This window comes from Accipiter gentilis, chromosome 12, assembly GCF_929443795.1.
Source record: "Accipiter gentilis chromosome 12, bAccGen1.1, whole genome shotgun sequence".
NCBI lineage: Eukaryota > Metazoa > Chordata > Aves > Accipitriformes > Accipitridae > Astur > Astur gentilis.
The window spans coordinates 2,279,624-2,301,208 of NC_064891.1; the positions used below are offsets into that span (position 1 = coordinate 2,279,624).

Consider the following 21,585-nt stretch of genomic DNA (forward strand, 5'->3'; position numbering starts at 1 on the left):
AGACTAAACAAACTCATACTCAAGTATCCATTAGCTTATGGGGCCTTCTGGCGTTTCTATTATACACTTCTTTTTTTTTTTAATTTTATTTAGCGATGTATTTATATCTCACCCACAGGAATTGGCAACAGGCTGAAACTCAGCGTAAAAGGTTTCAAACCCTGGAGCGTGCCACTGCCAGCCACAGCATGCGTGCAAAATCGGACAAGAAATCAATTTTGCCTCAGAGTTAAAATAAATGCAAGAATAGAGAAGAGCTGGAAAAGTGGACTGCTTTTGTATTTCTCTAGCAAGGGTCTGAATCTAGGCATTTGCAGGTAATTCACTCAGATGAGACGATACTGTGGAGATGGGGCATTTCAAATCCCCATTGTCCTCTCTTTTCTAAACAAAAATACCCTGCCATGGCTGCATGCTTATTTTGCGGAAAGACAAGCTTTGGAGAGCTAGGCAGACTGCAGATTAACACAGTGGGATGCAGAAAGATGCAGAAGGTCCCCAAAGGCAAAGAAGGCCTGCCAGCCCTCTGCTGAACAAGCCTGCTTTCTCCTCCCCACGTAGAGAAGATGTGAAAGGCTTAGGAAAAGGGGAGGAACTCCTGCGAGAGAGGAACCTCTGGAAGAATAACTGCAATCAAACGAAGACAGGGAGATCTTCCCCAGCCAGCCATTCTTTGTGACTTTGGCTGCACCAGAGGCATCGTCCATGCAGCAAGCTCCAAGTAGGAGCCTGAGGCTGGCTTAGTCACGCTTCTTTAAGTGGAGAAAGAAGCCAAGGCGTGGAGCATATCTTGGCTTAAATCCTTCAAAGCCATTTCATGTAACCCTGGCTCCTTCTAACTGTTTTATACATGTCTGTCTGTGCACAGCCCAAACTCTGGCTCCTGCTCCTCAGCAGGCTCCTTGGCTCAAGTCAGATCCTCTGCCCATTTTCAGCTCTCCAAGTCTAATTTTAACTACAGGTCTGTGATCTCCTTCATGTCAGAAAATCTGTACCAGAAGCCAGGAGGGGCAGCTAGGAATCAGCCAGTTGTGAAGTTTCACAATTATCCTCTACTTCAGCTACCACAAGGAAGGTGGCACGTGGGAATGTTGCAGGAGGTGTACGCATGCACATGTGTAAACACAGACACAACTTAAGTTCACTTTACGCTGGCACAGAGTACGGCCATGTTGCAGTGTTTTTGGCTTTGTTAAGGCACTCTGCAGTGTACCAAGGGCACAGAGTAAGCCCACATCACACGCAGGGACACAAGCGCAGTCCCATTAAGAGAGTGAAATGTGCCATTTCTGCCTTGGCAAGAATTCATGCACTACAGCCACAGAGCTGAGCCTCTGAACCCCACCTAACATGGCAGGCAAGAGCAAAGGTCTGTGCGTGCCACAAGGAACTGCAGACTGAAAAGGAGCACACCAGTTCACCATGCAGTTCTCGGGTTTCAGAAGGAAGGTTGTGATGGATTTAGGTATAACACACAAGAGAAGCTGCAGCTCTGAGTGCTGGACTAGGGGTATTGATGCAAGATCTCATCTAACTCCATTCTCGTTATTTACAGCCCCCTGTTGGGTTGACTGTACTTCCTTTAGAATATGAACTGGCTTTAAAGCTATCACTTAACTAAAACATCCCCTTAGGGTTCATAATGGTGGAAACGATTCAGCATAGATTTTTTTTTTTTTCTTGCTTAATGCATCTCTGACAGTGCTTTTTCAGGAATTACTTTAGGTTTTGAAAACAACCTGAAGAGTAAGCAGCAATGAGATGCCCCTAGGGTTAAGTCAGAATAGAAATTAAAGGCCCTTTATTCAAGTAGTAATGTGGGTCAAGAACCCAAAATCCATGGGATGTCCGTGGAACAGGTTGGATAAGCTTACTTATCCAGGTTTCAAAGAGGTGAACTATTGCACCTCAAGTTTCCATTTCAAACATGGGTTCTGCAGAGTTACAGGAAAATGTTTCAGACCTGACCTTACACAGCACGTTTGGGTCAGGCTTGCATTGTTTAATTGAGATCTACAATATCTTAACGCCTGCAGTTTCAAGATCATATAAGCACTCACATGGTTTCTGGGTCAGACCTTCCACTTAAAAGGCAGGCAGAGGCAAAAATGCTGTCTTTTGAACAGCCTTTCATCAGTTTGTGTCATCAGAGCCAAATGTCTCTGAGTTTACAACATTGTATTTGCACAAAGATTTTTTTTAGAGAGAAGCTGGTTGGGTTTCAGACCCTACTAGTCTGCAGCAATAAGCATCTGACTGGCATTTGTTCCAACAAAAACTACTTCTCCAAATTAATCTTTGCAAGTGGTAGGGAAAAAGTGGCAATTTTGGAAGGGACTTTGCTCGCCCAACTTCACCTGTGAGAAAGACAAGCAGAGGAAACAGGCCATTGTGTGCTGATGGTACTTCTCAAAGGCGTACCACTAAGCCTGCTTCCCACTCTTTCATTCAAATCCATACACCAGAAAGGGGGAAAAAGAAGCTCGAAGGTTCAGTCCCAGCTCAGCTACGGAACCCCATGCAGCTTTGGACCCTGCAGCTCTTTGCCTCATCCTCCCAACTGGAAGATGGAGATAAGCCTGGATACCTGCTGGGTGTGGCCTTACCTTCACAGCATAGGTGGTAGAAGGGTCCTTGGAGCAGGTGGCACAGTAATATATTGCATCCCCTGAATCGCAACAGGGCTTGTTGCACGCCAGCTTGAAGAGCGACCAGTTGTTCTCACTGAAGTGCAGCTCGTTCTTCTGCTCCCGCATGAAGCAGTCCTCACACTTGGCAACCAGGCGGCGGCAGGACTCGGCGTAGAGGGCCCCCAGCTTGGCATACACCCCCTCCTTGCTGTCAATGTTGCTCAGGAGGTTGTGAAGCTGGAGGCTGGAGCCCGATGACACCTGGCTGGACACACTGAGCTGCGAGGAGGAAAGGGACTGGAGATTTCTGCTGGGGATGCAAGCTCCTGCGCTCTTACCAGTGGCTGAACCCCAGTAGCTGTTTCCTTTGGAGCCTTTCTCCAGGGACTCGGAGGAGGAGAAGGTGCCAGGGCGACCCCCCAGGCTGGCTGGGTGGATGAATGGAGGCTCCTCTCGGAGGCAGACATTGCTCTCGGAGTGGCTGACATTCAGCCTGGGGCTGGCAGCACTGGCTGCTCTGCCTGAAGACGCCTGTCCCCCAAAAAAGCCATCTGGGGAGGACACCGTTCTGCTTACTGTCTTCTTCTGGGGCAGAGGGGGCGGGCAGCTGGGGGCAGAGGAGGAACCATCCTCACCGGAGGCAGGAAGGAAAGGGACAGCGGGAAACACTTGGCTCTCAGCTGGAGGGGGCGAGTGGTTTGGCTCAGATGAGTGCCCTAGGGGACAGCAACACACAAGAAGATGCCATGAGCGGCCCTTGCAGCCTGGAAGCACAGGACCCTCTCCATGTCCCTGCCATCCCCACAGGCTATGTCTCCCAGGATCCCGACTGGGAACAAAGCAGCAAGCCAGGTTACGTCTGAACCCAGCACACAGTCCTCATCTATTCATGACTGCAAAGCTTCACTGAAGGCATTAGGGATTTAATCCAGTTTAATACAGCAGGTTTGCAAAGCAGGCTGCAACCAGCCATCTAGAGAAATGCTCCCCCCCGCCCCGAAACCACTCCCCTATGAACTGCATACACAGTAGTAAAAAGCTAGTAGAGGGTAAATATTAAAGCTGTGACATCATCCACAGGGAGGTAAGAATGAAGCACTCCGGATAGGAGGACAATCTCTTAAACACAGCCTGTTTCACCTGGGAGCTGCCACCCAGTGCTTCAGCAGCACTGAAGTGTGATAAGGAGAGAGTGAGTAACACTACACAGCTCTGTCCCTCCAGCTGTACCAGGGCAGCCCAAGAAGTATATTGAACCTGTCTCTCTGCCTCACACAGGGTATGGGTCACTGGGCAAGGCCCAGGATTTTGGCAATTTCCATCCTCCTGAAAAATTCTGGCCTTCCCCCCTGCTGCCTGTCCTCTGGCTTATTGCCAGATCTCTTTGCTGAGGCCAGCCTGGCCCCACTACATACCACTAAACCCCAAGCAGCTCCACGTCCTATCTGGACATGGATTGGGTTGGGATGGCTGGCTTTTTTCAGGCAGCTGTAGCAGCTGTTTTCTTACCCTGGACAGACTGGAGACAGGTGATACAGTTGCATGTCATGGAAGAAGGGGAAGGAAAACAAAAAGGAAAAAAAGATGATTTGACATTGAAATAAAAAGCAATAATTTTAGGTCATGGAGATGGAACAAATGAGGAGTGGAGGGGTCTGCAGGGGAAATTAAAAGAAGAGACGTAATTTCAGAGAATTTTCTATGCCGCTTGAATGACAGGCAGGACTCTTGATAAACTTGAGGTCTGCTAACACCTTGAAAGGTGCGTGATGGGGTTTTTCTCCAAGCAAGCTCAGCAGATAGCAGGGTCTATTGCTTTCTTTGAACCCAGCTTCCAAAGCTGCAGAGTGGTAGCAAGCCATCCTTCCTCCTCATGAGGCTGCTGCTGAAGGTTCAGCTGCCAGCAGGCACTTCCTCACAGTGTCTTTCTGCTTGCTCCACAGGAACGCCCTGGGGCAGCTTCACGTCAGCCCGCAGCAGGCGCTTGTCTCCCTCACAATCCTAGTGACTCACCAGCTCTCGCACACAACCTCCAAGTGCAGGGGCTCAGATCCCCGAGCTCCCAGCCTGTCCTGGCACGTCACATGCAGCCTCAAAGCCGCACCAGCTGTGCCAGAACAGCAATCCCTGTTAGCTGCTCTCCACCTGGAACAGCATGTGTTGAGGCCACGTCCCTTAGTTCTCAGCTACTAGGGTGGATGCTGGCATGATCTGTCCTTGTCCTACCCCACCAGAGGTAGCATGACATTAATTTTCATTTGTCCGCTCCACTGTCAAGGCTGCCTATATGCTCCTGCTGCAATACACCCCATCCCAAGCAACAGCGTTGAGAGACACCCCAGGAATGAACAGCACTGATTTTGGCTTCTGTAGCAGATGAGGTTCCCATACAAGGCAGTTTCGGCACCCCATTTCTGACAACATGCTCAGAAACAGCTCTGCAGGAAATGTTGTGAATCAGCACACGTCCCTTTTGCTCCAGTTTCTGAGTGCTGAGCTATCTGACTCCCATTGGGCCCTTGCCTCAGCTGTCTGCCTGCATCGTACACCCAGTAGCCAATTGACTGCTCTCCAGTTTCAGCTGCTCTGCAGCTGCACAGGTAACTGTGGAGCCCATGGCTCAACAGAGATGCGTGCCCCAAGCTTTAATAAAAACCCAGACATCTGCATCACACCCTGCCCGGTCCATGGGAAAGATCTCCTCTTTTAAAACCCTGTCAAAAGCCACAGGCAGGGATCGTTCAGCATGGCATCTCTTGCCACTTCCAGTCCAAGGGGCTTTGACAGAGGATACAGCCAAGAGAAATTCTTCAGCATGCAGCCCAAGAGCAACTCAACAGAGGCATCTCTGCCAGGACACGCAGCTGAATCCCCATTTTGAGAGGCAAGATTTACTTGACAAAGCCTTACGGAACAAACGTCAGCACTGGAAGCTTTGGCAACCAGTCCACATGCCTAGCCCACAAATACCAAACTGCTCTTACAGTTTTTTTATGTGCTGCTGGGCTCTGCCCCAAGCACAGGTTAACGAATGAAACCCTTTCACGACTTTCCTAACAGTGCTCTGCACCTTCAGTGTAGAGTCCCTCTGCATGTCAAGGGCTTAAAAATTCCCCCCCGCTTCGTATTTTAACATCGGACAGCATAGCCAATTAATTTGAGCTCACCTCACTCAGTGATTGACTGCATAGCTTCTTGCTTCCATCAGCAAGAAAAATTACATTCGCGTTATTCATTTAAAAACTCATGTTTCCCAAGATGAGTTGAAACAGTTGTTTCTGTTAGTGAAGGCAGAGAAATCTTCTTGTCCCCTATCATTTTTGACAGCAAATTGCTTCTGTGCCCAGCAAGTAAAGATCCAACATATGTGAGTTTTTCTTCCCCCTGTACAATTTCCTGGCATGGTCCCACTCTCAGACTCCAAGTTAGCAGTGGAAAAATGGAGTTTCCAGAGCCCTGGCTCTTAATTTTATTGCTGCACTTTGTTGCTCTTGGAAAGACAGAACTTCCACTACATGAAGGCTGCTTTTGCAAAGGAAATACTTTCTGAGCTGCTGAACACGTTAGTGCATGTCTAAGTTACGCACTGATGAAAAAAGTGACTTCATAGTAAGTATTTTTTAATCTCAGTTAAACGAGTGCAGGCAGATTTTTTTCCCCTTCAAGAAATAACTGGGAACACAATGAGAGGGAGAGACCACCTCTAGCACAAGACTCTTTCTGGTACTATTCAAATCTATGGAGGACTTTCTATGGCAGGGCTACTTGTGACCTCGCGCAACGTATGAGCACAAGCAGGATAAGGACAATTGCTTTCAGATGGAGGTTTTATGCAGATGAGAGGAGAGCTACAGAATGAATGATTTTGATGTTTGCCAAATGAAAAAGGAAAAAGCCCATGATGTTGCCCTGACCCTGCCACATTCATTTTAAGTGCATCAAGAGGCAGAAGGGTAGAAGTGGAAAGATGAAGGGTTGCTGGGAAAACTAGGTGATTGGACCCTCATTATCCCTGCTCTGAAGATGCTGCCTCAGCAGTGGGCCTCAGGATGGAGGTAACTCCTTCTTCAGGTCCGATGCTACCTCTCCCACACCCAGTGGTCACTTACTGCCATCACTGCCAGTTTGTGTGTCCGAGTCGAGGCTGTCAGTGGAGCCAGCGGTGAAGCTGACGTGGACGCTCCTGAAAGGTGGGCTGAGGCTCTCGGCAGAGCTGTTGCTGACCCTCTCTAACTCAGCGTTACTTGGGTTCATTTTCAGAGTGTGCCTAGAGAGAGTGAAAGAGAAGAGTCAGGAGATAGATAGCAAAAGATACCCTGCATGTACTCATGTGTGGAGACTCAAGCCAAGAGCAGCCTTGGCTTGGTCCCTGCCCATCCATACAGACACCGTGCAGCCTGTTACCATGCCACGGCACCTCATTCCTGTGCCTTTTTCTTCTTTCTCTGGCACCTGGGGATCACAGCCTACTGACACTGAGCAGGTTATAGGCTTGCAGCCCCCATGCCAGCCCCTCATGACAAACTAGCTGTGCTTGAGCAGAGAGAGAACCACTGAGCCAACATCATCCAGCCCCAGTCTGCACCTCCTTTGCTTAGTACATGTGGGGTCCTGGACCACATCTCATTTGGCCACCGCCACTGGGAAGTGAAGACCCACCAGCATTTGCCTTCAGTAAAGTTCTCAAGGGAAGGGAGTGGCATCACTCCTTCCATTTTACAGAAGGGCAGGTTGAGGCTGGGTGTCAGAACCCAATTCCTTCATGGCAGAGGCATAAGCGGAAGAAGAGTCCATCCCTAGCAGCTGTTGTCTCCTCAGTGCATCACAGTAACAACTGACACCTTCCGAAAGAAGAAGGCGCCTCTGCAGAAAACAAATGTCTGCCAAATTCAGGACCTACCATGCAGCTTTTAATGTAAGACCTACAGTTTTCCATGCAGCTTCCATCTAAAAGAATAAATAAATAAACCATAAACTGGGTTTATAATCTGCCAGGTCACAGTTTAAGTGATCAGTTGTAGGCAAGCAGGACTTTCCGCTAAGATAAAGAATTTCCCTTGCATTTTCTTCATCTTTTCCTCCCTGGAAAACAACAGAAACTGTTGAAATCAGGCAGCACGTCAGAGCACAAACACTCTAGCTTTGGTACGGTTCAGACTCTCTATCAGCCAGCAAATGAAGGTTATCAGTCCACATTTTTTAAGTAAAACTGCCAATCTGCTGATAAAATTCAACACGTTGTTGATTAAGAAAATAAAAAGGTTAGTGGCAGACTAAAAAAGAAAAAGGATTTCCACCAGCTATCTTGCTGGAAGGTATCCGGCGTTTCCTAATCGGACGGCTGAATGGCTGCTGAGAAAGACAAACAAAAGACGTGCATGACCGTTTTCTTGTGGCACCCTGTTCAGGCGCACAGGGTCCCTCCTCTTCCAAAACCCCCAAGCACAGCAGATGCCATGAGCGATTTTTATTTGAGATTGAGAAATTATTCGTTCCCCATCCAGACAAAGCACTTACTCTCGTGTCCACACCACCACATGGAGAGCAGAGTGTATGAGAAGCCCGGAAGAAACTTCTGCCAGACTTCCTCATTTGCCTGAGCAGCCTCGGTCTAAAAATACTCAGGGGCTGATGAAAATAAGGCTCTAAAAACCACCTCAGGTATAACTCAGCAGAGACACTGGTCTTGCACCACTGACGAATCTACCACGGCAAGCCTCTTGGGGATGATTTACAAAACTTCGCAATGCACCACAGAAGTCACAGTCAAAAAACAAAAAGTGAGAGAGACACACATTGAGGTTTTTAGCTCTGTTACGATTAATGCTGTTGAAAGCAACCAACTGGACTTAAATCCTTTTCACATTTTTTTTTAATTATAAAGATATATCTGTATCCTATAACTTTCTCAGACAATTAACTTCTAGTAATTTGGGGGGAAAAAATGCATGGGTGCATACATGCGGGTACACTGTCTGACCTGGCAAGAATCAAGGAAGCATTTAAATCCGTAAGAAAAGAAAAAGATTTTGCAAGAGAGCCTGTCTCGATTTGCACAGATGCGAGGCTTTCTAACACATTCCTCCCCCACCCCCCTCCCCAAGAAAAGTTGGTGCATATCTGTTTCCTTCCCATCTCTTAAACACAAATCCACAGAGCTGCCTTACCATTCCCGCACTCAGAGAGAGATAGGACTTTGCTCGGTGGGGTCCAAGGTCCACCGCACGCAGCCACACCTATTCCTCCAAGCAACCTGGGTGCAACGCAGTGTCGGCCAGAACCGTGCTGGCTGCTGCCTTTGCCAAGCTCAACGTTGCGGTGAAGTCAGATGTACAGAGAGCCCTGTTTCCTCTCCGTACCGCCGTGACTTATGTAAAATGCAGTTCCTGAATAGGCACACCGAAATAGAAATTGTTTGCCGCTTAAACGACATCCTGCTCTTGTTTCAGATGTTACAGCCGGGCTGGCTAATACCGCCTGGAAATACCTCCGCTTTACATCTCCCTCTCCGCTTCACATCTTCCTCTCTCCCTATGAGTTGCTCGAAGCCCAGGCTGCAGCCTGCACAGATTAAAATACCGCCCACTATACCAAAGAATTACTGAAAACACTTGCTAGGGTCAAACTCTCCCATTTCAGTAAAATTCCACCCCAAGAGCTGAACAGCTCATCGCTGCAACAGCCTGTGGGATCTTGATTTACAGCTAATCCGAACTTCTCCTGCTTTGCTAGTCTTCCTTCCACCACGCGTGACTGTGAGGCTACAGGTGGCTATTCTCCATCTTGCCCTTTTCACTAAAGGTTATTGGAAATAAAGAGCATCAACCCACCTTAAACCTGAAGAAATCACTGGGATTGCCCCCCCACCAGCTTGCTGACATCTGTGGGCTCCACTCCCCTTCAGAAAGATATAGCAGTTGTTAATTTACCACCATTTCAAAAATCTGTGCTCAGCACCTTAAATTTAACCAGCAACTTCAAGAGAAGCACCAGAGCCTCCTTCATGTGCCAGTGCATAAAGAACAGGTCACAAGAGTCAGCTCTCCCAGTCTAATAACCTAAAAGGACAGGATTTCCAGCTCTCGAAATTATTCTGGTGGCTTTAAATACACTTCAATTACTCAACATCCTCCATGCAACACACTGGCATATTCAGGCAACCCTTCCCATTTGCTATTCCCCAGTTTTCCCATCCTAAACAGTTTCATGCAGCTGGCTTTCCACATGATTCCCCCAGTCCTGCCTAAAACAAGTCAAGGTTGAAAACAGCAGTCGTATGAAAAAAAACCACCACCCCACCCCCCAAACCAAAACCAAAACAGTTTGGAGTTCTGTAACATTGCAAAGGGACCCAGATCATTTGCCATGCCCCACGTCGCACCTCTAGCCAGGGCATGCTTCGTCTTTCCTGTGATTCATATTCAAGTAGTAGCCATGTGTTTAATTTCACATTTCTTAACAGATCGGAGTCCCACCTGATGCTGCTGCGGGACTCCAGCATCGCTGACTGCGTGCCTTGCACTTCTCGGAGAGAGAGTGGAGATGGGCACCAAAGCATGGCTCCCCTAACTACAGCAGACATGCACCTCTTGGCATATCGCCCCAGGGATCCCTTGCACTCTGGGTATGTCTTTGGCTTGAATTTCCTGCCCAAGATTTGACACGCAGCTCTGATTACCTACCAAAAGTGCAAGGGGCAGGGAGGTTTTGAGAGGGGGAGAAGGCCACTCGGACGCAAGAGCTGCAAGGCTCACGCTTGCTCCTTTCCAGCAGCCATCAGACGTGCAGCCTGTTGGCAGCCATGGAGGATGCTGGAAGGCATCTCTCCCCAGCGCAGAGACCCGATCACAAGGAGCACCCGCTCTGCAGCCCCATCACGGGGGTTTCCCAGCCTTGCTGTGCAGGCAGGACGGGGTCGCTCCTCCTCAGCACAGATGACAGGACTTGAACAGCTAACACAGATGCTGAACTTTATACATCACGCAGAAGGGGAAGGAAGCAGAGGAGAGCAGAGAACACGCACAAAACACTGCAAAACAAACTGCACTCCAGGACAAGTCTGGTGAAAATGCCAACAGGACACCCCCTCCGAAATAAAATACTGGAACTAATGCATGGCAGAGACAAAAGCTAGACTGCATTACAGCATCAAACACAACACATGGCTGGGCATAATTATTACACAAGAGGAAGCACCGTTGTACCATATGCTTGTCTATCACGAAATGTGAATAACTATATCTTCCTCCCTCCATTGCTCGCTCTTCTAGCATCTTCCCCTGGATGCACAGGGCAGTTAAAAGCCAGCATACAGGAGCTTACAACACTTGAGGCTTGGATTTGTACTTATCCTTCTGCTACCAGCTGGCAAACATGGAGAAACCAAAATCGAGGTGAGGGGAAGAAAGGATTTTGAAACACTCCTAGCTCTGACCAGAGGACTACACCGCTCCTCCCTGTACCAAAAAGGTTTTACGTAGCACAGGTTAAATTGAAACAAGGGTTTGGAGTCTGGGGATGCAAGGGGAAATTCGGATGGGGTGCAGAATTAAGATGGTAGATGGGTCAAAAATTAAATCACTGCATGCTCCAATGTAGTGAAGAGGACACCAAATCTCATTTCAATTTCCAACTCTGCACTTTTATAAGTGGTAAGATAGGAAACACACAGAAAAGTGAATGACTTTCATTTTAAAAGAAACAAACTCTCCTAAAAGATTGGCTGATAAATCACAACCTTTTAAAAATGACCCACTGGCAGAAGCAGCACAAGAAATTGCCAATTAGTTTCAGACAAAAACCACAGGGGGAATCCAAAAGGTGTATTTCCTCCCTGTCCTGGAGCATGATTCTCTCTCCTGCTTGAGCCATACCCTCCTTTCTTTGCTTTATTTACTTATTTAATTATTAATTATGTATTTAAATAGACTCCACCCAGAGTTTCTTATTTATTTATTTATTATTTTAATAATAATACATCTGGCTTGTCCTAGACCAAACAGCAACTCCCTGCTGTCATCCACAGTCACAGACAAGAGAGCCAAAACCTGAGACCCGTGTGACTTCCAATTGCATTTGTAATTCCCGCAGCAGCTCCCTGTAGCCAGTCTGCTTTTGCCACAGGGGTACACCCTGACACTGAGCTCCAAGGAGAAACCTTGGGATTATTCTGTCTCAGGTGCAGCGCTGCTCCGTCACAACACGATTCCTTGCAAGGAACACACAGCGCAGTTCCACCAGCCAGCACCACCTCCCCAGCAAGGAACAAACCTGGCCCTTTTCCTGGTGATCCAATTCCCAACATAGTCGTTTTTTTGTAACACTCTTGTTTTCTGTTCCCTCTGGTAACAAGCGGCGGCAGCAGCACTGTAACATGGAATCTTGGCACACCTCAAGCTCATTTGTCCTGGCTGTTTTCAGTGACGGCAGGTGTCGGGATGTGCCGTGCTACACACCTTTGTTACCCCAAGCGAGCGCATTCAGCAAATTTCAGAAGTTATCTACAGTGCTGCCTTTTGAAGGTAGCATTAATTATGATGAAAACAGCTCAAGAGCCAACAGCTCGAGATGCAAAACAGCATCACTGTTTCCTTTCTTTAAGAGGCACATGAAATAAATTAACCGTCAAGGTTTTGCAGGCTAGAAGGAAGCGTGAGGATCATTTAGCCTGACCCGCTGCATGAGAGAGACATAAATTTCAGCAAAGATTCATTCCTCATGCCAAGAAACTGAAGGCCACGCTACAGCATTTCACACCAAAGAACCTTTAAATCATTGCACATACAAGTACAGGGGATCCTAGTTCCCCTAGTGAGCCCTTTCCTTAGCCAACTACATTCTGAGCTTTTGGAATAAGACCAGCCACTATCTTCCCTTTGCAATCTCTTTCCTCTTGTAATTAAACTCATTTTCCATTCTGTTTCAGACCAAGCAAACCTTATATATCTATAATCTTTCAAACAAGCAGGAAAAAAGGACTGTATGAAGAAACAGTCGCAAGAGGTCCAGAGTAGATTTATGTGGGATGAAACAGGCACAAATTCATTATTGTCCTTTTTTGCACCAACTTCTAAAGCTCCCTAAAATCACTCCTTCCGCCATCCTAAGAGACGGCTTACTGCAAAACCAGAGTTTCCTCAGCGCCTGGCAGGAATTCACCCTGTAAAAACTTTTTTCCCTTTTAATTGTTAGAGCCAAGATGAACAAAACATCTACAGAGTCCCTTTTTCTTTCTCTGCTTTGAAACTAGTTTGAACACACATGTGAGTTTTCTTTAAAATAAGCAATTAAGTTTAATTAGAAAAGTCAAACAGGCAGGCTTCATCTTCCAGCATGAAATCAAATACCTTGCTGCAGCTTGAGATCTAAAGGAAAAAGGATGGTTACATGCCTTTCCCGCAGCTGAAATGAACCCTGATTTGCTAAGCCCCAAGCCGCAAGACTGTGCCATAACCAGGTCTACACTGGCTTCATCTCCAGCCATCCATCCATCAAAGGAGCCTTTACAGCGGTGCCACCTGAGAACATCTTGGGCTGAGGCGCTCTGTCTCTGCGAGGGACTACATAAGCATAACAGAAGTATCAGTGGTTCTTCTATTACGGACGAGCACATGCCCACAGACTGCCCAGACCTAGGAGAGTATGGATGTGTCTCAGAGTCATCTTTGTGTGCAAGACCTCCTCCTTTCTTCAGGCATTTGGCTGCAGCCCAGGAGGACCAGAGGAGATGCTCCTCCAGCAGCAGGTCAGAGTCATGTCATAACCCAAAGCTGCAAGCAACGACTGCCCAGGGTAACACAATCCCACTATGGTGATTTTAACCAGTTGTGCACGTAGCCATCCCTCCCACCACCATGCACAGGTAACACCACCCTGGTTCCTGCATCAACATGCTCAGAGAAGCCACGCTCAAGACAAAAACAAGAGCACCCTCAAAGCAAACAAACAAAGCAATCAGCTGGGTTTGCACAGCTTGCAAAACCTGCCATCTGATCAAATCGCTCCTCAGGCTGGCTGTGCAGGGGTTTGGTAGCCAGAGAGAGGACTATGCTCTTTGAGCAAGGCACCCCAAGGCTCAGCTGCAGGCATCGAGGCGTTTATGAGACAAACAGATGTAGCACAACACATGGCCTACAGCCACAGGGGGTAAGAGAAATGCCAGCACCTACCTCAACCACCTGGCAGGGTTTATGGCTCTGCCAGAGATCCCGGTGACGGATGCCACGTGTTCCCTGACCTCAGTTTCCCCGCCTGCTTTCACAGAGGCTTTCTAGTGCACATGCTTTCAGGATGACTCAGAAGCAATTGTTACTGGCACAGCCCAATCACACCAGGAGCACCCACCAGCCCCTCCAAGGAGGGGAAAATGCTCCACGCCCCCCCCCCCCCCCTCAGGACGGATCGTCATAACTCCTCGTGGAGGGCAGCAGCGGGGCATGCTCCTGGCTTGGAGCACAGCTGGTCCAAGTCACCCAGCCAAGGAGACACCCTGACACATCAAGGAGCCCCCTGCCTCCACTCCCAGCCCTCGTGAAGGCAGAAAGGAGACTCCAAGCACTGCCAGGGAAGCATCCTTGCCTCCAGTACAGACAAAGGGCTCTGTATACCTCTGCATAGCTGCTCCTCCATGAGTGGAAGGAGGTCCTAGCACTGCAACTGGAAGATGCTGCTGGGAAATACATTGCTGAGTTTGAGTGCCACCACCCTTCTGGCCTGCCCAGTGACCTCTACTCTGCAGAGGAAGGGCTCAGATTCTAGAGGACTTTCAGCAGGCAACTTGGCGTTTCCTAAATGATCACTCCTTGACAGCATCATATCAACTCTGCTGGGCCTCAGCACCACCTCATGTGGCAGATGCAACCTAGCCACAGGCTGATAGGAGACACCACGCGGCAGCAGCCATGAAAGAAAGTTCACAGGGTCAAAGCTAAAGCACATCTTGGTGTTCTCTTTCATTTTAAAGGCAACAAAGCTCATCTGTGTGCTCACTTGCTTGTAGACCTTTTCTTTCCTCTAACTCCAGCAGGCATGCAGCATCACAGCAGGAAGCTCAGCATTAAGAACTAAAGCCTCTTGTTCATCTCTTCCCTTTCCTCGAGAAACATAATTTGTTCCCCACTTGGTCAATTTAAAACACTAGTTCCCTGGGCTAGCCAACCCTAAAACCACCGAAAATTCAATATGAGAACAAAACAGAGGATGGGCCAACTCAACCACAGTCTCAACCTAGAGGTCACTGATGCCTATGCATAAGCTTGGCCATGGACCCCAAGAGCAAGGTCTTCTCTGAGCACCCATCCCTTCTTCTCTCAACTTTTTAATCAAGGAGCTGGAGTCAAATCTGTTGTGCAATGCACAGTTCCAGGTAACAAAACTGACACATGCAATAAAGCAAATATAGGACACCTGCAGAATGTGGAAGTATCCCTCCCCAGTACGCTCAGACAACCTAATTCATTAGTTGCATGGAAAGGAAATCAATTTTTCTTCCTCCATTTTTTTTTTCCTTTTTTTTTTTTTTGCGATACACACAGCTGCAGACACTGAATGCACACAAAGTATCAGAAGCCTGTTTTTTTAATTGCTTAGTAGAGCTACTTCCTTCCCAGATGGACAGCTCTCCCTCATTCACGTTTGTTTTCTAGGGTGTGCTGTCGTCCTGCCTGCAAACCTGACTTCTAGGAGAGTGGCAAGGGGAAGGCTGCCTGAAGCCAGGTGGCTCCCACACATCATAAGCACACGTTAAGCAAGCTCCAATTACCTGCTTGCAGGCAAGGAGTCCTCCCTGGGAAATTGCAGCTTCAAGAGCTAACCTTGAAAGCCAAAAGACATTAGAGCCAAACTGAAAATGAGGATTTCAGAGGCCCTTGCTATTAGCACCAAGAGAAGTTGCCCAGTTCCACTTACAAGAGGAACTTGCAACCCCAGATTTTCTATCCTACTCAACATCAAGGAACTGTGCCAAGACAGAATGAAGCTGACCTGGGAAACGTCAGCCATCCCGGGCACAGACCTTGTTCTCACTTGAACATTGGGACCCAAGGCCGTACCTTGCAGCCCTGAAGGGCCTTTGCAAGTACGCATGGCATTTGAACCAGGACTTACAAAGATCCGACAGCTTTTCAGAGTAAAAAGGTAAGTAGTTTTTCAGCTGGGCAGTCTCCTCCCATGCTCCTGAAAGCCCACCTTTGAACAGAAAAGGAAGAAAAAGAAGAACGGGAAGCACCTCCTAGTCAATGAATCCCTGCAGCAAACATCCCTATTGCAAAAGTTTAATAGACAGCTGCGCACACACTCACAGGGCTGTACCTGGACTGCTTTTTTGGTGGCGGTGGCGGTGGTGCAAACTCCACACCATTACTCTTGACTTTAGGGAACTCAAAGGAGAAAGACGACGATTTGCTGATCCCAGTCTGACTCTCCGGCATCGGGCCGTCGTCCACAAGGTCAGCACCAGCTCTTCCATTCTCAGCTCCCACTGCCCATGGGTGGGTTAAGAGCTCCTGCTCCTCCTCCTGTTCCTCCTCCTCCTCTATCCGGCACTGCTTGGTCCACGTTGGGATATAGTATTTCTGCCTCCTGTCATAGGATGAGCCTGCCAGGCCTCTGCTGGAGTCCTCCACAGAGACCCCGTTGACCTGAGTGCATGGAGAAGGGGATGCCCCAAAGGCACCTGTATCAGTATAGCTCCTCGGCAGCAGCTGAACACCAGCTCCGTCATGGCTGTTGTCATCACCAAACCTTGCCACGTGGGAGCTGACCGGGGGCACATGGTTCCCCTCGCTGCCTGGCTGGCTGTTTTTGGACATCTTTGGGGGAATGGCTGGACTTTCAGTAACTGAGGTCTTGGCAGGAGCTGCCAGATGAAATCTTGGGCTGTTCTCACTTCCAGATGCTTGAAAATTCTCTCCAGGCTCAATGGCAGGTGATGAAGTCCCAAAATCGGGATGGGAAGTGGGGCTGATACATGGCCACTGAACTCCTACTGCTGAATCAGGGCTGCTGAGGAATATTGTCTTGTGATCATCCTCGGTGTGTGCCGTCATTATAGTTATCTTTGCCGCCACCTGGCCGGTGGAGTCCTGGTATTCCTTCTCACCACCCAACGCCCAGCCACCATCCCTCCACGTCCCATCAGCTTGCTCCTTGCCAGTGCTGCGGGCCAGCTTCTCCGCTTTTGCCTGTCCGCCAACAGCCTTCAGCTGCGCCTTCTTCCTCTTGGTGCTCTCGGCGTAGATGGGATCACTGTGGGCTGGCTCGGTGAGGCGAGGGCGCTGCGGCTCCACCAGAGCCTGCTGAGGGGTGCTCAAACCCTCAGGCCGGGAGCCTCCAGTGGCAGAGGCCTCTCCAGGGAGAAGCGAGTCCTCGTCCTCCCGGGACAAAGCAAAGGCAGCCGCCTTGCTGCTCCCTGTGCTCTCAGAGAGGGCAGCAGGCTCAGCATGGAAAGCCAGCTTTTTCTTCTCCGAACACAGGCCATAGGGGAGAGGATCGCCCTGGTCTTTCGTGATGCAGAAGGCCACGTTCACTGCTTTGCGCTCCTCTTCGCCAAACTTGACCGCCCTGCCACTTGGCCTGGGAATCTCGGGAGCATCCCGCTGCCTCCATCCGCAGGGGGCAGGGCTCTCCTTCTCGCACCGGGCACCCTTCTCCTCCGCACAACGCGGCTCCCAGGAGATGGGGCGCTCCCTGCAGCAGTCCGTGATTGAACAGTACTCGCCCCCTTCGCTTTCAAAGCCAGAGGAGAGGTGACCGCAGTCAGCCTCCGAGGGGAGCGCTGCTCCTTCTCTAGCTTGGGAAGAAGGGTTTCTGCTGGAGTTCGTGGTGCTTCTGTCCCCCAAGGTGGACAGATTAGGGCAGAGGGCCCGATGCGGCAAGGCAAACTTGTCTTTGGCTCTGTCCTCCTGCTTGCCCACCTCACCCACAAGCACCAGGCTGTGGATGGAGACATTTCTCTCCACGCGACTCTCCAGGCTGCGCAGGCCCACCATGGAGTAGCTAGGAGGACAGCAAGACAAGCAGTCACTGGGTGGGCTGTGAAGGAAGGGCTTTCTCACACCACCATTGCCAAAATTGTCGAGGCAGATCCGCTGCGCTTCTCCCGATTTCAGAAAGAGTTGTTTGCCAGAAACCATGCCCCAGCTGACCTGCATGGGCCAAAGAGACAAGTGCACTGTCAGGATGTGCATATGCAAAATGAAGGAGAAATTTAAGGAAAAAAAAAAAAAAAAAAGGAAAAAGCCCATCTCCACAGTAAAGCCCTCTGGCATTCACTGTCTGTTTTGCTCTGTGCTCACCCCGCCCCACCAATAACCACTGCAAATCTTTTCTATTTAAACTACACTTGTCCTATTTCCTGGACCATTTACAATCCTTGCATTACCAAGGATGGCAATGAACTGAAATAAGGCATTCTCCTTTCTCTTTCTATGGGTTCACTGCCAGAAACATGTCCAACCTGTCATCCTGTCCGTGAATCACCATGCAATTAAAGATTCAGAGAGGGAAGGAATAGTTGCACCTCTCTGCTTATTTTCATTTCATTTCACACTGCTGCTCCGGAGTCTCATGCTCTGGAGCACAGACACAGACTATCACAGGCTACCCTGGGACAGCAGCTTGGCTATGCTCAGCAGTAGGGACTGAAAAGCAGGTGAGCAAATGTATCAGAAATCAATTAATCTGAGGGACATCTATCCTGCTTGCCAAAGGAGGAGTGGGAGAGGCAGAGAGTAACACGTGCCCGCGAAGCGACCTCCTGTCCCCAGGTGGCAGAACCCGCTCCCACAGTGCCAAACTCAGCCTGGGTCCAAGTCTGCACGCACACATCAAACCCCAACAACAACGGCAGCCTGTGCTCACGTGCCTTTTAGCCCTAGAAGAGAAGCAAAGGAGAGCAACAGGAGGCTAAGAAGAGAGCCGGCAAGCCCTGACTCTCCTCCGGGGCAAGGGTGAGAGATAGGAGCACACCTATGCCACGGGCAAGGTGACAACAGCCCATGCTTCGCTCTGCATGGCTGGGGCAGTGCTGGTATCAATCGGTCAGGGAGAGGAATGAACCACCCATCCTGACTGCAACTCAAACCACTGAGGCTTGCCAGTTTGCAGGCAGGCAGCAGCGCTACACCCAGAGGGCATTACTGCTCTGGCAAAGGTTGGGAGCCCCAAGGAGCTGGGTTAGGAAGGAAGGGCACTTTCTTCCTCGCCCATGGAGACCATGGATCCAGTTAGCACTGACTGCAACCACACAGGACTTCTTTTCAGTATATCTTCCCAGGAAAATAACTTTAACCCGCATCCTCATTTAAAATCCAGAAGTTCCTAAACAAACAATGCATTTTTAAGCTCCTTTGCACATGCTTCATGAGTACCTGCTCATTCAGCTTCAGCCAAAGATACTTTGAGAAGCCAATATATGGCTTAAAAACCTGAGTCAAGACCAGAAGGAAGAACAAAGGGAAGGAAACCGTTTTGACAGATAATCCTAGCACTCCCGAGGAGAGGTAAGTAACGGGAAGTCATGCTTTGACTGGATTAATCATTACCTGTGACAGATCTGCATTCATATTCACATCCGCCCACGCGTCAGAAACATCCGAGTTTATCATAGTTGGCTTCACAGCAATTGTTGGCTTCGAGAAGGGGGAGGTATTTACACTTTCGTCTTCCAACGCAGGGCTCTCAGGCTTGGTCCTAACTCCATTCGGGAGCACGCCACGTGCTCCCACGTCTGAGGGTGTTTGCAGCCGATGGGAACTCTTTGGGTTGAAGCAGTTTTTGCAGGAGCCAGGCTTCCAAACGTGTTCCACAAAGTCACTGCACGCAGACATCTTCAAATCCTCGTGGCTCAGACCAAGAGCCCTCTGCGTCTTCTGCACTGTCCTCCGCTGCTCATTTTGCATTTGCTCCCCAGAGCCGCTCTTAAAGATCACCTAGTTATCTGGAAAAGCACAACACTGTCTGATTAGTTTGGTTATGCCCCAAAATGGGAAGATTTTTAATAGGACAGGTGATAATTACACTTACTCTGCTTTCATCACAAAGGCTTATTGTTTACGAGGCTTTTTTCACAGCTTAGCTAAAGCCCACACAATCACTTAAAAAGCCTCAACTTCTAAGCATAGCTCTGTAATAAAGAAGACATCAAGCAAGCAGCATTCCTATGTGATTTAATTCCCTGTTTAATGAGCATGTATAACCAGCCTCGTGCAAGGTTTGGATCAAGGGTAAAGGAAAGAGGTCTTGGAAATAGCTGTTCACAGCCACACAAGGAGAGCCAGGCAGGAAAAATTCCTTCTCTGAAGTGGCATCCTCTCTCTGAAAATAAAAAAGCCTAGAGATACAAGGACCAGAATCAGCGACTGTGTAACCAAGGGGACCGGCAACAACCTTCCTTCACCCCGAAGCACCACTGTGATTACTGCTGTGGTACACAAAGGCTTCTCTCCTTCTCTCCCACCCAGTGCAACAGAGAAAGGCAATCAGCAAGGCTGGGACTGGCACTGATTTGAGCAAGTGGCTGGCAAAAAGCTCTTATCTTGGTTTGCCAGGACCCACAAATAACAGTGTCAGCTCCCTGAAACGATTCATTGTCTGCAAGGGGAGAAACGGTTTGCTCTTGGATTATTTACAGACAAGGATGCCTTCCCATCTTCCTTCCCCAGGAGGAAATGCCCCAGGAACAAGACATTCCTGCATTCCTGTGCACGCCCCCCCCTCCCCCCCCCCGGGTCTGATTGCACTCAGCCAGTCGCTACCTGGAGCTAACAACTTTGGAGATACTTCAGACAAGGACTCCCACAAAGCTCAGTGTATTAGGGAAGAGAAAGATCAGAAAACGCAACTAGATGAGGAAAATTGCAGCCAGCTCCTAGGGGTGTCAGGGCACACAAGTCCCCCACATGGCTCCACAGAGTCTTTCCCCACCTAACCAGCTTCTGCTCATCATCTCCTGGCCAGCTGACCCCAGTGCAAACTGAGGCTCCTTCCCCAAGGGTCTCTGAGCGAACAGGCACTTTTACACCCCAATCCTGATGGCACAAGAGCCAAGTTTACCAGCCTGATCCTTCAGCGCTTCCTCCACGCAGGCATACTGTAACACCACCTATGGACACCTTTGCACTTGCACGCACCTCTAAACACGCCTGCGCTTCAGTAAAGCCTCTTGCCTCTAGGCTCAGAGATGCCCTGGCCAGCCTCTCCAACAGCCACCCTACTGCATGGTGAAAAGAAAAAATACTACTAAGAGCCTAGGTGGGACAAAATGAAGGGGGGCGAGAGCCACTGACCCACAACCATCATCTGAATTCAATGCCATCTTTGGGAAGGTAGGCTTTGATCGGCTAAAGCTTTAGTACCTGCAGACTCATTCTGTCTGGCATGCTGATAAATTAGGATCTGTTTCATGAAAGAACAGTATAAAGGGGAATATCAGTGGGACTCACTAATCAGATTGGTGCATGTCTCTCTCATTTTAGGGAAAAGACGGTTTTAGACAGGTTTTTCCATGGACTTCACAGAGTCCAAATTAACCAAATGACAGCAAATCACTCTTGGACATACCCCCAACACCGTCAACGAGATTAACGTTATTTGCAGGGAAAACATCTTTAAAAAATATTCTATTCTTTGCTTCCTTTCAGATCTAGCAAGCAGTGTCCAGCATCACCCAGAGTTGAACAAGTGTCCTGATGAGAGCCAGCAAAGAAAAAACGAAAAAAAAATCAAAGGGAGGAAAGCAGGGACCGGAGCCAGAAAAAACTCTTCACTTCTGGTTTAATAACCGGTGCTGCCAACTGCCTTTTAAAGATCGGGATTTCCCTTTCTGCAGCTAAAGCAGCCGTTGTTTCTCGCTGCCCAGAGCCCAGGGCAGGCGGCCCGTGTCCGCACGCCGGCGGGGTGGCCGGGACCCAGCCCGCACCAACCCACCCGGCGCCGCGCGGGGAAACCGGCCGGGCTC

At 49.1% G+C, this 21,585-nt stretch overlaps 1 protein-coding gene across 4 annotated transcripts in view; it reads right to left on the minus strand.

The window, feature by feature from the left end:
• The window catches only part of PRAG1 (PEAK1 related, kinase-activating pseudokinase 1), a 30,635-nt gene that overhangs the window by 4,029 nt on the left and 5,021 nt on the right, over nt 1-21,585 (minus strand). For 3 of the 4 annotated variants that reach the window (XR_007507737.1, XM_049814535.1, XM_049814536.1), the window contains exons 2-5: nt 19,172-19,566; nt 15,939-17,773; nt 6,740-6,897; nt 2,607-3,346 (exon numbers count right to left, since the gene is read on the minus strand). Coding sequence is in view for 3 of the 4 variants with exons in the window: in XM_049814535.1 (XP_049670492.1) it covers nt 2,607-3,346; nt 6,740-6,897; nt 15,939-17,773; nt 19,172-19,528 (3,090 nt within the window). In the remaining variant the exon portion in view is untranslated. Of the gene's footprint in view, nt 1-2,606; nt 3,347-6,739; nt 6,898-15,938; nt 17,774-19,171; nt 19,567-19,652; nt 20,332-21,585 lie in introns of those variants that run through there. The other variant, XM_049814537.1, reaches the window with a different exon arrangement.